Here is a 16,961-nt window from a genome sequence, read left to right on the forward strand (position 1 = left end):
AGCTACATGTATACACACTGGGCTCTCTCCCAGCTAGAGCCTGTGTGCTAGTCACACCGCATGTCCCCATACACGGGGAACTACCCCCAGCTCAGCCTCAGACCTTTTGCTATGAAGTAGCGTAGCTGTTACAGGTTCTGAGGGAGGAAAGCAGGTTGTGTAATACAGCTGGATAACACATCTTTAACACCAATGGATAAAGCAAGTTCCAAAAATGAGTAATTTGTTTTCCTTTGAAAAAACGTCAATATAATTTCACTTCTGAAGAGTGAAAAGCGATGATCTGTTTTGCAAGGTACTAACAGTATTTTTAAATGATCTGACAACCCTCCCATAGGGGGAGGGTTGATGTGTGGGCATCACGTCTTGATGATCCTGCAATGAAATAATCTCGTGTACATTTGTGAACTGAACCCTGAATATCAGTTTCAAGCATTCCTGCTATCAGAACACTTCCCAGAAGAACTGCAGAAGAGGGAGCCATCCCTCTTCCAGGTTACTTCACAGAACAGCTATAAAGAAATCCAGTTATAATATCTGTAAGAGCTGATCTTTCATCCTATTTCTGTACAGCAGCACACAGTTGGGCGCAGGGGGAGAAATTAAAAAAAAAAAATTTATCTCTTTTCCTGAAGGAAACTCAAAAGGACACCAAGCCTACGTATTTCACTAAGACGTGGTGTAACAGCCTGGTTGTTAAGGATCTCTGCCTCCAAACATCACTAGTTAGTTCTGAAAGTTTTGACGGTGAGTCAAGATAGTACTCAGAAGTAAACTAGTTTCAGGAATCCAAATCTTACTGAAAAAATCATAACCATATTTTTAAGCACAGATTATCAGAATAATGGTAGCTATCGTTACAAATTGTAAGGAAAAAAGACAATAGGAAAGAAAAGGAGACAGAAATACAGCTTGATCACATTCTTAAAACGTAACTCAGAAACAGTTGAAAAATCTTTACTAAAAACGGGAGGAGCAGAAAACTAATTCTAACCACCTTAGTCTCATTGTGTATTCTACTCCATACTCAGATACCTTTAACCATAGGACAGAAAGACAAATTAAAACAATATCACCAATATCTAAGCATAGCACTCTCTTCATGCAACAACATGAAAAATCAGTATCTTTTGTTTAGAACTTTCAGTTCAGGTACATCTCTGCAATGTTACATCGTTTAAAGGTACTAATTCATCTTACTTTGTAAGTTGCTAAAAAGTTAGAAACTAAAGTTTTTTTAATTATTCAGCTCTAATAATACATTATCCTATAGTTAAAGTTACAGCATGACCCACTCACAGTAACAGCACAAATCTCAAGTTTCATGAACGACTGACTCAAATGTTTCCACCTTAGGTTAGTTACACTTTGTATCCCATATTTGAACTTCTACTTCATCTGAAATTTTACAGCAAATTAAGTTCAAAAAGCAAAAACCAGGAGAAAAGGCACATGAGATGCTTTAACGAAATGCTGAAAGAGTTGAACAAACCTGTCTGCTGCCCCGGCTGTGCCAGTGGTTGGTTTTGCTGCGTGCTGTAATGGACAGAAACGGGTCGGTACTGGGGACTGGAGTGCGGGTACTGATTGGGGGTACAGTAACAAGCCGGCATCTGAAAACGAACAACAGTTAAAGAGATTCACTACCTGCAAGGTTATAGAAGGCAGACGTATCAATGCAAAAACAATCACACGATAAAAGAAAGATGCAAAGCTTTAAAAGGTGTAACAAATGTTAAATAGTTTAGCAATTAAAAAAATACTTATACTACATAAATTCTCTCTTTAATGACGAAATCACGGAATTGTGAGAGTTGGAAGGGACCTCTAGAGATCATCTAGCCCAACTCCCCTGCTGAAGCAGGATTGCCCAGAGCACATCACTCAGGACTGCATCAAGGCGAGTCTTGAAAATCTCCAGAGAAGGGGACTCCACAACCTCCCTGGGCAGCCTGTGCCAGGGCTCTGTCACCCTCACCGTAAAGAAGTTTCTCCTCATATTTGAGTGGAACCTGCTATGTTCCAGCTTGTGCCCGTTGCCCCTCATCCTGTCACTGGAAACCACTGAAAAGAGTCCAGCTCCATCATCCTTCAACCCACCCTTTAGGTACTTGTAAGCATAGATAAGGTCTCCCCTCAGCCTTCTCTTCTCCAGGCTAAAGAGCCCCTAGTCATCTTAGTTGCCCTACGTTGGACTCTTTCCAGTAGTTCCCTGTCTCTCTTGAACTGGGGAGCCCAGAACTGGACGCAGTATTCCAGTTGTGGCCTCACCAGTGCAGAGTAGAGGGGGGGGGAATGACCTCCCTCAACCTACTGGCCACACTTCCCTATGCAGCCCAGGATCCCATTGGCCCTCTTGGCAACCAATTTCTTCTACTTTCACTGTAGAAGTAACAATTCCCAATTTCCACACAGAAACATCTGAGACATTAGACAACTACACGGAATGTGAGTTTTACCGGCTAAAGGTAAATAGGAAAACCTTGGTGATTACTGCTTCTCAAGTAAACCCCAGTCATTCATTTCAAAGCGCATAAGCCAGAAAAAAAACTCCAACCCCAGAATAAATGCACACAGAATATTCCCAGAATACACAGAATAACTCCCAGAATAAATGCACACAGCTGCAACTGAGCAGGGAGCCCCACACTACATAAAAAGCTCATTAATAGAATGCTCAGTTTTTAAACACAGCTTTTGGGAGGATGGAAGCAGAGCCACGGTACCTGTGGCACAGGTTGCTGCATATACCCCTGCTGCGGCAGGACTTGCTGGTTGACAGGGTGGCTAGATGTGGAGTAGCCCGGAGCAGAAACAGGTTGCCCAGCAGGCGGTGGAGCAGCTGCGATGATATAGCCAGGCTGCTGTGGGGGCTGGAGGACCACGGTGGACTGGAACATGGCAGCGTGAGGTTCAGCTGCATCAGCAGGTGGCTGGCGAGCAAGACTCATATGGCTAAACTGTGATCCCAGGTTGTCTTGCTGTAATAGTGGAAAAAGGAGGAAAAACTATATTCACAAATGCACATCCAAGAAAAAAAAAAAGTATAAAATAGCCAAATAACTCCGTAAGCTTCAGAGATGCGTGTCTCAAATTACTGTGCATTAGCAACATCAGCCACAGCACAACAGGGAAGAACAAGATGGAACACAGCAGTCAATTATCTTCAGGCCTGACAGCAGGAGAGAACAGCCACATTCAGAGACTTCACTCATTTCACTGCAAATTTTTGATTTTTGGATTACATCTGCCTCTATTTACTTATTGTAAAAATTTAATTGTCAAAAGAAAAAGTCAGAAATTGTGTCACTAACATTTTCTGACTGGATTCCAAAGCTTGAGTGAAAACATCTAACCCCAGTTAAAACAGCAGAAGGCATTACTATTGCTAAAGTAACTTTTGGTTTTAAGAGCTTAAGTTAATGAGGCTGAATAACAAGGTATGTTCCTCTAACTTGGTATTATAGCACATGCAAGGATTATTTTTTTTAGCCTGAAATCAAGTAACAGCTGTAAGAAACATTCTCACGGTTACCTACTATCTGTATTTTATTAACATCTGAAACTGTGACACTGATTGCACTGAGCCCTGCAGGAGTCCTGTGACATCGGAAACTTCTATTACTGTAACCTCAAGTTCCTTTTCTTTACAAGCAATTCCACATCAAATTATCAATATCCTGGATATTAGAAGTTATCACTAGCATTGTATTTTTTTGCTGTTTAGGAAGATTTGTTTCACGCTTCAAAAGTGGACTCTCCAAACATGGAGGAACACTAAAATTATTTTAAGACCACCTGATCTTCTCTTAGATGATCCTGAAGAGGACAGGAGTTAATCAAGAAGGAGTAAGTGCACGCTTTGTCTTTTACTGATCAGCTATGTTCACTATTGATGATGAAATTTTACAGTTCCCAGGCGAAAGATAGTCTTAATTACCACTGGAAATACAAATTTGTGCCTAAAAACTTTATTTGGAATACCTTTGCAGCTTAAAAAGCCCTATTTTCTTTAGATAACAATCTAACTTTGCCTTAGACATTTCATTCTTTAATGATGCCTATTAACACAACTTTAATGCTTTTCTACACTGGATTTTACATTCCGTTTTTCATAATACCTGGTTTAGAGAAGAGATACTGATATTTAATTATGAGTTAATATTACCTCTAAAAATGTCCAAAGGATAATCCCTAGCAATACACATTTATTTCTGTTACGCTACCAGGATGAGTAAATTCCCATTTGGTCAGTTAGTGCTGCAGTGATACAGATAGTACGAGCACAATTAACCACTGAAATATGGTACTACCAATAAACTGATAAAGCAAGCTTCCCTGGTACCAGCTACAGGTGTGTTGCTTTTAGATGATAAGCCAAAACCACCAATCCTTTTCACTGTTACCTAAGTTACCATCAGCAGGAATACGTTTTTGAAACTGTCAGCACAGTTAGTATTTGAAGCCATTTCCTGAAGGTGGAACACTTTGAAATGATTACAAACCTGGAAGGAGTTTCATTCTCCACTTTAACATCCACATGCCTAACGGTGATTGTGAATCACAGCAGGGAGACACCTGAACTCGCTGCTACTAACAGCGATTCAGTCATATGCTAAACTCGCACAGGAAGCTCATGCTGGTTAATTAACCATTCTAATTTCATTACTGAGGGGGAACGTTGTACTGACTGCAGCCCACACATTCAAACTCTAAAATAACACGAGAAACAACATCGCTGATAACAAAACACCCTCCATGAAGTGCAAGCCCTTTTAGAATTATGTACCTAAAGTACAGATAACAGCTAGAATATAGTTTTAATTATGAGGGCTACTGATAAATCTGTATCTATCTATTATTAGAAGATATTTCTGATTAATGCTGAAAATAATAACAAAAAAAACTCTGAATACATACTAAAATAGCTATTGTATAACACTGTGGTGGGTTAACCTTGGCTGACTCCTAGGTGTCCACCAAGCTGCGCTATCACTCCCCCCATCCATGGCAATACAGGGGGAGAAAATAAGATTAAAAGCTCATGGGTCAAGAAAAGGACAGGGAGATCACTCACCAATTACCACCACAGGAAAACAAACCTGACTTGGGGAAGATTAATTTAATTTATTGCCAATTAATAACAGAGTAGGATAGTGAGAAATAAAAACAAAACTAAAACACCTAAAACACAACCCCCCTGCTTCTTCCCAGGCTCAACTTCACTCCCAACTCTTCTACCTCCTCCCCCAGGTGTCGGGGAATGGGGGTTGTGATCAGTTGATAACACTTCATCTCTGCTGCTCCTTCCTCCTCACACTCTTCCCCTGCTCCAGCGTGGGGTCCCACCCACAGGCTGCAGTTCTTCACAAACTGCTCCAGTGTGGGTCCCTTCCACAGGGTCCCAGGCCCTGCCAGCCAGCCTGCTCCTCCACATGTTCCCCTCTCTCCACGGGTCCACAGGTCCTCCCAGGAGCCAGCTCCTGCCCTCCACGGGCTGCAGCTTCCTCCAGGGCCTCTCTACCCATGGGATCCTACATAGGCTGCAGGGTGGATATCTGCTCCACAATGATCCCCCATGGGCTGCAGGGGGAGAACGTGCTTCACAATGGTTTCTGCAAGGGAATCTCTGCTCCAGCCCCTGGAGCACCTCCTCCCTTTCCTCCTTCTGACCTTGGTCTCTGCAGAGTTGCTTCTCACTCCTTTCCCTAACAGCTGCTGCGCAGCGGTTTTGACCCTTTCTCAAATGTGTTATCACAGAGATGCCACCAGCGTCAATGACTGACTCAGCTTTGGGCAGCACAGGGTCAGCCTTGGAGCTGCCTGAAATTGTCTCTGTCCCACAAGGGGGCAGCTCCTGGTCCCTTTTTGCAGCAGCCACCCCTACAGCACCCCCTGCTACCAAAACCTTGCCACATAAACCCAACACAAACATGCATTCATGTATCAGAGCAGTCTGGGGAGTTGGGAAGCCTCAATTTTTGACTTGGACTTGAGTTATCCAAGGCAGAATCTGAACTGTTCTCCTTTACTAGGTTTCACTTTCAATTTGTGTGGGGATTTTTGTTTGTTTGTTTCCCCTTTTAAACACAAAAGACTAAGATATTTCATGTCCAGCTTCTATGCATTAAATAAGGGATCCTAGTGCAGTGGGAGTGTTAAAAGTTCTGGTAAAGAGGCTAGAAAAAGGAAACCTCAAAAAACCAGAAGAGCTGATCCCTCAAAACAGATTGGGGTTCAGCAGGAGAAAGAGCAGACAAAGAAACGAGAAGAAATGACAGAAAGAGGTTAATCCAGAGACACAAAAAGGTACTGACTGGCTAACAAAACGTAACAAAAAATAGCAATGAAAAGCTGTTCCTTTACAAGGGGAAATTATATATATCTAAATATAGAGATATATAGATATAGCCTTAATTGTATACATTTCTGCTGAACTTGAAATAAATGCCTTAAAATCTTGAGAACTTTTTCCCCCACTCGGGTAATATTTTACTGTGATTGAAAAGCCAGCCAGTCATTACACTGCTATCACACGCCACTTACAAACACCCAAGCAAAGGTCAGCAGCCACTAAAGATTAACCCACGCAGAGAGGAGACGAAGAGAAGATGTAATACCACAGAATATTGCTGTGTAGAGGAGGCTGGCAGGAGCGGGGGTGGATAAGAGACTGCAGGGTACTGAACAGGCTGGGAAGAAGGCTGCAGAGGCCGCAGAGGCTGAAGAAATAACAGGTTTATAAACAAGGTTAACATCAGAGTAAGAGAAGCGAAAACAAAGTCAAAGTCTTTTATAATAGAAAAAAAGCAACTATGCTCCATGACCAGAAAAGGAACGGATACTTCTTTTTCACCTCAAGACCACATAGAACTAAAACAGAAGTCATTTTCAATATCTCAGTCTCCCAGTAGAAATACATTTGCTTTATTTGTTAGACGTTATATTAGCTCTAAGTCAGCAAATTGCTTCTATTTAACATTTGCTATTTCTTTTAGAGAGACTTTTTGAAATTATAAGATAAAAACTGCATTCTAAATGAGTTGCTTCAAAGCATCTAAAGACAGATTGCATTTACTACTAACCACAGATTAAAATGTATTACTTTCACTTATTCAACAATACTAAAATACTTTCTCTAGATTATGGTTATTGGAACATCAGAGAGGTATCATTGCTGATAATATTTTGAGCGGGTTCAACTCCAGTACCCATTGGGAAGGCAATCATAGAAGTAGTAAAGAATTTGAAGAAAACTGCTAATACCACATAGACACTTCCATAAACTAGCAGAGAACTAGGGAGAAAGAGTACAAACGAACCCCATTCCAAACCAGACCATCTCTACTGTAGCACACACAGGTATCCTGAACAGAAGATTTAAACAGGGAAAATGAACAAAGATAAAGGTTTAGATGAAGTTCTATAACTAACTTGTTGATAAAATTTGCGAACACTTTGAAAATACCACAGGAGACTATAGCCAGTAGCTTGGTGCCTGAAATAGCTGCTGTGAAAAAGAGGTAGAACCTTCCCTTCTCCTGCCCATATGCACTCTTGGCTTTTTTTCCTTCCTCTTCAAGGGCTGAGGTCATCTTTAATTGGCTGATTTTACTAAATTCCTTTTGTACAAGAGAAGGATAAAAATACATCCTGTACTTCAACGTGCAGTTTTGTGAGCGGAGTAAGCCAAAGTGCTACTAAAGAGGCGTTCATACTCTACCAGTCCTAAGCTGCTACTTTTGTGCCATCAGCACTGCTCGTGTAGGACAGCCCAAGAATTCCTCTGGCTGAAAAATAACCTTAAGACAAGGAGACAAAGATCTCAGCTGAATCAATTCTCTTCCCAGATTGCTGACTGTATCACTGTTAATGCCAGGGATAACCACATGGTGGGACTAAGGATGAAGGCAGAGCCTCTTCTCCAGAGCCATTTAGGCTTGTTATCTTGATACCATCACATTTTCATACTAAGATATATATCTTCTATATTTTTAAGAAAAGGCTGCCTACAACGGTCAGTTATTAGGAGAACTGATAGTGCTGAGGACGGTGGGGGGGGAAAAGTCCAGTTACCGGTACCTGCGTAGCTATTACTTTTTAACCTGTGCTTCGTCAGAACCAACCTACCGGTCCCTTGTTACCAGAAACCAATAGGACAGATCGGTCACCACGTGTTTGACATGTGCACCTGTGAGAGGACGTGATTAGCCGCTGGCTGCTGCTGAGGTGGTGCGGGAAGAGGTGGCTGTTGCGGAGGTCCAGGCACTTGGGTCCTAACAGGTTGCTGAGGCGTAGGAGGGTTGTACACAACTGGAGTGCCGTCGGGATTAAGGAATGGCTGACCTGAACAGGTGAAAGAGAACAAAGATAACCAAATGACGGCCAGCTGCATCATCTAACTTTGGAGAAAATAAAGGCAAATGTATTTACAGTAGGCAAAATGAATAAAATAATAAAATGTGAATATAAGTGAAGTTATATGAGACTTATACCAAATCCCCACAACTACATTTACAATACAATGACTAAACAGGCCTCATTTAACAAACTACATGCAGTTAAAAACCAAAACATTTAAGGTAAACAAAGATACCCCAATCTTTACTTAATGAACACATAAATATTTGCTGCATCCTGCTTGTCTGAAACTCATTTTTAATTAAGTGGATTGAAAAGGGAAGGAGTAATAAAGGAAAACCTTACTGAAAATACTATTTCAAGGACCTTTAAAACGGAAATTAAATGTATCTCCTTTAATCAGTTGAACATCGATCAGAACACAGGAGAGCTTAAAGGCAAATATTTTTAAAAAAATGTATAAAAGCAGTAGCTGCAGTGGTATTCCCGTAACCGCTAATGTTATTATAGTTAAAGGACTCTCTTCCCCTATTCATAGATTAACTGGCTTTTAGCTTTCAAATTAAATAATACAGTATTATTCTCCTATTTAATAATTTGAAACTTCAATGTTACAACAGTGGACTAATGAAAAATAATTAAAAACAAACCAAAAGTGAATTATAAACAGTGATTTGTTTTGGTGCCTGGACTGGGAAAAAACTTAACAAATCAAAGGAACATGAGATTAGCTAGCAAGGGGCTGTGTCCGAGCTGCTTAATGACGTGTCCTGCATTGGCTTGTTTTGATGCTTAAGCTCCAGATACTGACATAAATATTTCTCTCCTCCAATATAAATATTTTTTGTCTGATATTCTTTCCAGCAAGGTACAACCTGAGACTGAAGCCTTTGCACCCTAACGGGGGTCCTGTCAGAGGAGACTAATGCTCCTTCAGACTTCTGTGTCCCATCATATTTAAACCCAACTGGCCAACGTGAAAGCGTCGAAGTTCCTGAAGAGAGGACCGATGTCATTAATGCAAGAGAGAGAGGAAGCATCAATGGATTTGCAAAAATAAGTTACATATTATGCAGCTGGACAGCAGGTGATCGAGCTATATTCAATTTAGCTTAATGCGCTTCTCTTTAATGCTCAGGAATTGGGAATGTTCGCATAAATAGGGAGTCAGATTTTCTTATTTCCTTCTACTACTTTCTGGTGATCACAGGAGCTTAACTTGTTTCCTGTAGCAGCTGAATAAGAACTGTCTTTTCCTAATTACCCCCTTCAGCTACTGAGAAGAACGACTGCTGACCAAAGGTCACGAGATCCTCTGTCAGAAACGCTGAGAATCTAATCTATGCTTTTTGAACTCTGTCATTTGGAACAACAAAGCCAGATGAACAGTTAGAGAATATGATGATTCGAGTACACGGTACGTTGAAAGTTTATCCGAACCTAGATATTGCTTGTTCTGGAAGTGTACTTTATCTTCTACTAGACACTCATTAGCTATTAATATAGTCTTCTGTTATGAAAGATTATTAATGACTAGTTTAAATACATTAAAAATGGGTAAAACGTGGGAAGATCCACAATCTGAAAATCAAGCTAATTGTAATGAATATCAGAGTCAAGTCTACAGTTCTGCTGCCTTTTCTGAGCGGGGGGTGGAAGCGCAAGATGCTTTCCAAATGAAAAGCTTTCACAGTCCCATTTATTTCTCTGCCTTTCCCTGTTGCTCTGTGGAAGCCCCATCAACTTAACAGGGAAAATGACCAACAGGACAGGAGGAAGAAAGCAAAACCAGTCACATGCAAAATACTGACAGGCACATAACGGAAATGAAGATGCCTCAAAGCCTGCTCTTTTTTAAATGACAAAACTGTTTCATGTTTTACATGAAAGCACTTCAAAGCTGATGGTATCATTTCAGTGCCTGCAATATCTGTTGTGCTGTACAGTAACTAAAGATTTTAGCATGGTCATGCTATAACCTCAATATGAAAAATGACAGCCAACATTCTTCGTATTTAATGTAGAGTACAAAGTACACTTTGTGTACACAAACACTAAAGCCACTTATTTTTCTAGCAGAACTTGTTCACTAATCATCATATTTATCTTCAGATGGTCAAACACAATGGAAAATCCATGCATAAGATGTAAAATTATCACATTAGAACTCGAAAAACTAAGTCTATAGTGCTATTGTCCAGAACCTAGATCTAACACGGCAAATACATCCTCCTCCAGATCCAATGGCTATCCATGAAAGTTAGATGCTACAGCCAGTCATTTGTAACCAAGTTTTTAGCAGGGTTGGCTTAAACTATTAATTTATACAGTAAGGCATTTAAGAGAAACCTTAGGCAGCATATCGATATGCAGAAATATTAAAAAAAAAAAAATCAAATTTTATCTGCAAGAGCAATCGATTTATATTAAGGGAAAAGTAAAATGTATCTATTTCAATGTTAAACCTTTTAGTTACAGAAGAGAAATTATTTAATAACAGATCATTCTAACAACCCCAAAGAGAAAAATTTCGTTTAAAACATCACGTGCAGCTATATTCAAACATAAAGTCCATCTACAAATATATCCTATTTTCTTTTCTACAAGGAAAACAAATCTTTAATCTAAAATGAATATATAACAAACAAATTTCCAAAGGTTACAATGTGTTACATAAAAGATAAATTACAATTTTCAGGATTTAACTTCTACAATGAAGTAAAAGTTTGCCAAGAGAATGCTAACTAGTCATTTAATCCAGAGAAGTAGTTACACACCTCCTTGCATTTACATTATAAAGTATCAATTTCCTACTACTTACTAAAATTATCAGTATTAGCCAATTACAGCAACATTGATTTAATCCTATTTTAAACTGACAAACAGAAGTTTAGAAATAGCATGTAATCTCACGCTTATTTCTTTCACTTAATTCTAAGTCAGCATCATGAGCACAGAGACACGAGAATATGCTGTGACAAACAAAATGAAGGATGATAAAGGATGATAAATTCTTTCAAGTAAATACAAATCCTTCTTTGGGCTCTCTCCCCTCACTGAAACTGCTTTATAGTAGCACCCTCTCCCCCCAAAAAGCCAAACCAATTTAGTTTAAGTTATTCTGTGTTCTGGATAATAAATCATTGGTTTTTCATATTTTGTGCAAGTCACTTTTTAAAATTTTACATGCAAGTTAAAACTCTACTAGAGAAAAATTAAGTGAGTTTACTTATTCCTTTGATCCTAGAAGTCATGCTTTCTTTTTAAATTAAGTGCACTGAACACACACAACCACAGAAAAAGAAAAATAAAGCGAAAAAGAAAGGACAATACTGACATTCCATCTTATGTAAACACTCGTGCATTTTTCTCCAAGTTCTCAATGGTAACACAAACATCCACAAGCGTGTACCAACCTGTTTGAGGGTTGATCAGAACACTGCCAGGCGGAATGCCTGCCGCTTCCAAGGGAAGCAAAAAGAAGCTAGTGCTAGTAGGTGCCACTTGCCCGCTTATGCCACCATCAAAGGAAAGAGAGTTACTAGTGCTGGCAGTTGGATAGACGGCAGGCGTGCCATGAGAAGGCTGGCTTAGAGCTGGCACTGGAAGAGGCTGCTGGGTGTGAGAAAGAGAACCCGTGGATGACCCTACACTACTAGAAGACTCTGAACCTAGGAAAGGAGTAACGAGAAATTGTTTTTACCTAGAGACAGAAACAGCATTCTCACTTAAAATACATACTTGTAAATGCTTACCCTTAAAGCTAAGCGTTAAGTACATTATTAAACAGTGGCCTTTTCAATCAACTCCCCCTTCATCTCCCCTGGAATACCATTACCAGATCCCTTCTGTGAACCAAGGGTCAGTTCAGCACTGCTTTGCATTGTAAAGTCAGGCTTTCATATCTAGCTCCGATTTTCTATGCAGAAAATGCATGCCTGTACACATGCACACGTGCTAACGTTCAGTTCATCTGCAATTCATTTAAGAGATCGGACACTTATTCCAAAACTATGCATGAACAGGCAGCATCCAGCTCTTGCGGATGTGCAGGCCGTGGGGTAATGCAGACATCCCTTCAGATAGGCCAGCTAAATTCCCAGGCTCTGCAGACACAGCCCGCCTGCAAGCAATGACCATGTTCTTTTTACTACTAGATGTCAGAGATCTTCTCTGACTCACCTGCTGGACAAATTGCAGAATATTAAAAAACCCCAAACTATTTTTCCCCTCTCCTCTGACAATTTTCAGACTGAAATCAAGAATACAGCTGGAAAAAATGATGTAATACGGTAGCTTTAGCCTAGTTTTGTGCAACAATTCGAAATTCAAAAGGAGTATGAAATAGCTGCCTGAAAGCGATAATCGTTTTACAGATATGAATGACTATAAACATTGCAAGGCAGTAGAGAACCAGACCCTGAGCTTTCTGAAAGCCAATGCATGCAGCTGAAAGCAATATCCCAAAAGTCCAATATGGAGAAGTCTGTAAAATCGCACTGTTTCGAGATCTCTGTATACCTACATCTCTAGGTATACGGTTTATCATACTTTTTATAGTCTCTGCTATGATACTTGCAGTACTTGGAAACAGAATATAGTTGTTTAAATTTAAGAACTCCTCATTAGCAGCCTCTATACAATCTAGAAGAGAAAGCAAGACTCAAAAAGGGCTGTGACGAAATTTATCTACTGTTTGAAGTTACTTTGCAGTCCTTCATATAAATTTCTAATTGTAACCCTTTTACTTGCATGTATGCAAAGACAGTCTGCCTCGAAGAGTTTGCTGGTGCTGACTATTAAGCTTTTTTTCTATTGCTAGATGAAGCAAAATGCAAAGCTAAACTGGGCAAAAAGCATACCCCAGCTCCGCAAAACAATCTTCACCTGACCTGAGCTACTTTGATTAGATTTGTTTACGAGCATATCCACTTCTAGATTATGTAGAGAAATTAGGCTGAAGCCAACATAATTAAAGCCAATTACATCCTTGATCAAAATAAACAAACAAAACCAATCTCAACACATGCAAAAATCACCACAACCTGTAACTGCAGTGAAGCAACCACCATCAAGACAGGCATCCTGAACTTTGAAAGTTAACTCTCACAATGCCAAAATAAAGTTTCCGGTGTAACTTTAAGAATCCATTTATGTTCTTGAAATTTAGAAAATAAAGCTAAGAATGTATTTTATATATACACACTATTGTCGGGGCGTAGTTTCTATCCAAGCTGTGCCAAATAGTACTGCTGCGTTCCTAAATGAAATAACTCAATATGAAGGCACAATTTTACAGCATATGGAAAGTACCTTGGAATGTATTTTTTTTTTATACAAATATACAACAGACAAACGGAATTTGTAAATGTTTTACTGCATTAAGATATAGAAGTGTGGGGATATACCTATAAGGTAGTGGTGGTTTAAGGGAAAGCAAAAAATTTAAACAGATCCTCAGAGATAAGTTTTATAAATAAGATGAAAGCCAAGCAATAATATTCTGCTTTTTTACATTTCTGCTTCAAATTCTGAAGTCGTGCATCCATAACCCACCCATGTATTACAAGCCTCAAAATTCTCCACAATCAAGAGTATCTATTGGATCAAATTACATTGGCATTTGGGAAACAAATATTTACTACACTTCATTTTTGACCGACAGAAGATTTATATCCATATTTTCCGAGATTTTGTTTTGACATTATTTATTAACACATCTTTGAAACCCAGAATCTTATAAAATTAGTATTTCCCCCCCCCCATTTCTGAATCTTAAACACTACACTTTGTTCCACTGATTTGATTTTTCGGCAATCTAAAAATTCAGTAAGCTTTTTAGCAATATTCATTTAAATTTAACAATGGCACTGACACACAACACAACAAATATAACTAACAATTCGTGGCTTTAATGCTGTTTTTCCCTAGCTGTGAGGACAGCAGCCCACAGTTTCCCAAACACCGCAACACTGAAACTAAAGAGTTGAACCCTACATTTTTATTTTGTATAAAGCACTTAGGTCGATAAATGTTTTCAAATCCTTCTATGATTTGAATAGAGTAGAATGGATTTAGCTTAAAGCCATCTATAATGCACTTTAAAATTTTACTTCCACTGTTAAAAGTTTAATTTGTTTTAATTTGTTCCTTGAATCCTAGCTCTGCAGGGCAGTTATGCAGTACAGGGCACCCAACGCGCCCAGCGGGAGCTGTACACGGGGAGCACCCACAAGACTGAGGCCCCTACACACGTACACACCTGCAATAATACGCATCACACATCAAACCATCAGGTACTTCACTGCTACGGAACTATGCATTTGTACAGATTTTATTATACCTGTCTTAGACAGCCTGCCTGTGCTTTTGCTGCTTCCAGAGCTATCTCCTCTTGTCAGGACCGATATCCCACTGAAGCTGCTGGCTTTCGTTACAGCTGGCTTCAGATTGCGGATGGAGCTATCGGAGTCGGTGCTGCTCCAGGGCCGGGGTTCGCAATACTTCAGCTCATTCTCAGTACTGCTCTGATGGCTGTTGGCTGATCTCCCTGATGCTTCCTTATTGATTCTGTAAGTTATAAACTAAACTTTTAGCACAAGCATCAATTGCAAAATAAGGGAAAAGAAAGAAAGAAAAAAAAAAGAAAGAAAAGAAAAGGTGAAATGCATGCAGAATACTTTGGGATTTTATTTTTTGTTTAAAGAAAGCATCAAATACCTAAGTATCTGCCGTCTTTGTTGTGTACTATTAGTTTCTTCCTCCTGGATTCTGTTGACATTTTAATAAGATAGCTTAATATTTATTAAGAAAATAGGAAAATTAAATAGAATTAAACTGCAAACTTTCTTACCTTTTATCGGTGAAATAATTCTCTTGGGAACACAGGGACTGAGGGGCAAAGAAGTGTAGAAATTAATACAAATGGCATCTAGAACCCCCACTACAGCGCAGTAACAAAACATGCTGCAATTTGGAGTCTTTTAAACTATACATGGGCTTTTACAGCATCCTCATTATATTAAGCTACCTGAAAACTTAACCTCTTTGGTGCATAATTTGTCTTATGGAAAAAAAAAAAAAAGACAATATAAAAAGGCCCATCCGCAGGAAATAAAAGTTAGCATTAGAATAGTTACAGTGCTGAGCATTTTGTTTATATCAGTATTTTTCTGAAGTTACAATTCTTCCATTGGGCCTTTCGCTGCCTTAAGCATCTTCCAGCTGATGTGGGACTTCACAAATCTGTTACCACCACCTGAGTTCCCTTGTCTTCTGCTTGAAAGTGTGAAGTAGATGTCGTTGGCTACTGCAATAATTGTACCGAATTCTTTAGGTACAAGTACGCATATGCTAAAAAGCAGACAGAATATACAATCAAAAAGGCTATTATTAACTTTGATTATGGTTGTCCTTGACTGTGACTTCTAACATTTGGTACAGAGCTTCTAAGGGTACAATACATGCTAAATGAGTATGAAAAGGAAAAGGCAATTTTATATCCAAAAGTCCATTCTTTTGGTTTGTAACTAAGGTAAAAAAAAAGGCTTTTTGAAAACATTTGGATATAGCAAATTAGCCTCTCAGAGCTCATTACTCTTTCTTCAGAACAAGAATGTTTTGGATGTGTAAGAGCTACAGATAAATGTCAAAAGCAGATTATTAGAAGTAACACATATTTTTGAAGACATATCTGTTCTGTTTCACTCAATATAATTAAATACAATCAATACTTGTGATTGAATTATAGTTTACAACGTTGTCCTGTTTGATAACTCCAATCAAGAGAGACTGAACTTCTGCATTTCTGACTGGAATGTCACATATGGGAAATCAAATCATTTTACTGTGACTAGTCATAAGATGTGTTTGATATAGACACAAGTGAGGAAAAAAACCCAACGTTTTGGTTTTGTTCTGGGGTTTTGTTTGTTTTTTAAATAATTATTGTTCTCAGTAACAACTGAAATGATTGGAGTACCAAAACTCTGTAACTTAAATTTCAGTAAGGGGCAAAATAATGCCTTGAAATAGGTAATGCTAGATAAATGCACCAAAATAATTCTTGAAGGTTGCTTGAGTTTCATACAGTAGCAATTTGAGAAACCAGAAAATTTCTCAGTAACTTCAATATCATTTAAAACTCCCTCAGGTCACACTACTGATTCCTATCTGCTCAGTCCCCTTCAGATACAGGGAGTTTCCTGGAAAGAAGTATCTTTTAACAAAAACAACTTGTGCATGTCTGTGTGTGAAGTATTCATACAAAACACCATAAGATTTTCTTTGATACATACATCTTGTGCAAATATTCTCTCTCTAGCTCTCTGATATTCTTCTTCGCGTTCTTCTATGGATTTACTTCTTCTGTCATCTTTTAATCGTATTCTCATCTAAATTAAGCAATACAGTGTCAACTTCTACAGGAAAATAGTATAAATGCACAGTCAAATACAGCAAATGGAAGGAAACAATCCATAGATATTTACCTGGTTGTCATCTTTGTCTAAACTAGAATTATCTCTTTTAAGGATATATCGCTTCTGGAAATCATCACTCTTCTCATCCTTTATATGCTCACAAAACTTTTGGTCAGGTCT

At 39.0% G+C, this 16,961-nt stretch overlaps 1 protein-coding gene across 8 annotated transcripts in view; it reads right to left on the bottom strand.

Annotated features, from left to right (window-relative positions):
- R3HDM1 (R3H domain containing 1) overlaps window positions 1-16,961 on the bottom strand; it is an 87,093-nt gene that overhangs the window by 16,179 nt on the left and 53,953 nt on the right. For 4 of the 8 annotated variants that reach the window (XM_074144769.1, XM_074144772.1, XM_074144771.1 and 1 more), the window contains 8 exons: window positions 16,851-16,959; window positions 16,659-16,754; window positions 15,215-15,252; window positions 15,082-15,132; window positions 14,705-14,931; window positions 8,192-8,346; window positions 2,727-2,981; window positions 1,493-1,613 (listed from right to left, as the gene is read on the bottom strand). In XM_074144769.1, coding sequence (XP_074000870.1) covers window positions 1,493-1,613; window positions 2,727-2,981; window positions 8,192-8,346; window positions 14,705-14,931; window positions 15,082-15,132; window positions 15,215-15,252; window positions 16,659-16,754; window positions 16,851-16,959 — 1,052 coding nt within the window. Of the gene's footprint in view, window positions 1-1,492; window positions 1,614-2,726; window positions 2,982-6,620; window positions 6,723-8,191; window positions 8,347-11,777; window positions 12,033-14,704; window positions 14,932-15,081; window positions 15,133-15,214; window positions 15,253-16,658; window positions 16,755-16,850; window positions 16,960-16,961 lie in introns of all 8 variants that reach the window. The other 4 variants (XM_074144770.1, XM_074144766.1, XM_074144767.1 and 1 more) reach the window with 2 other exon arrangements.

This window comes from Numenius arquata, chromosome 3 (assembly GCF_964106895.1).
Source record: "Numenius arquata chromosome 3, bNumArq3.hap1.1, whole genome shotgun sequence".
Lineage (NCBI taxonomy): Eukaryota > Metazoa > Chordata > Aves > Charadriiformes > Scolopacidae > Numenius > Numenius arquata.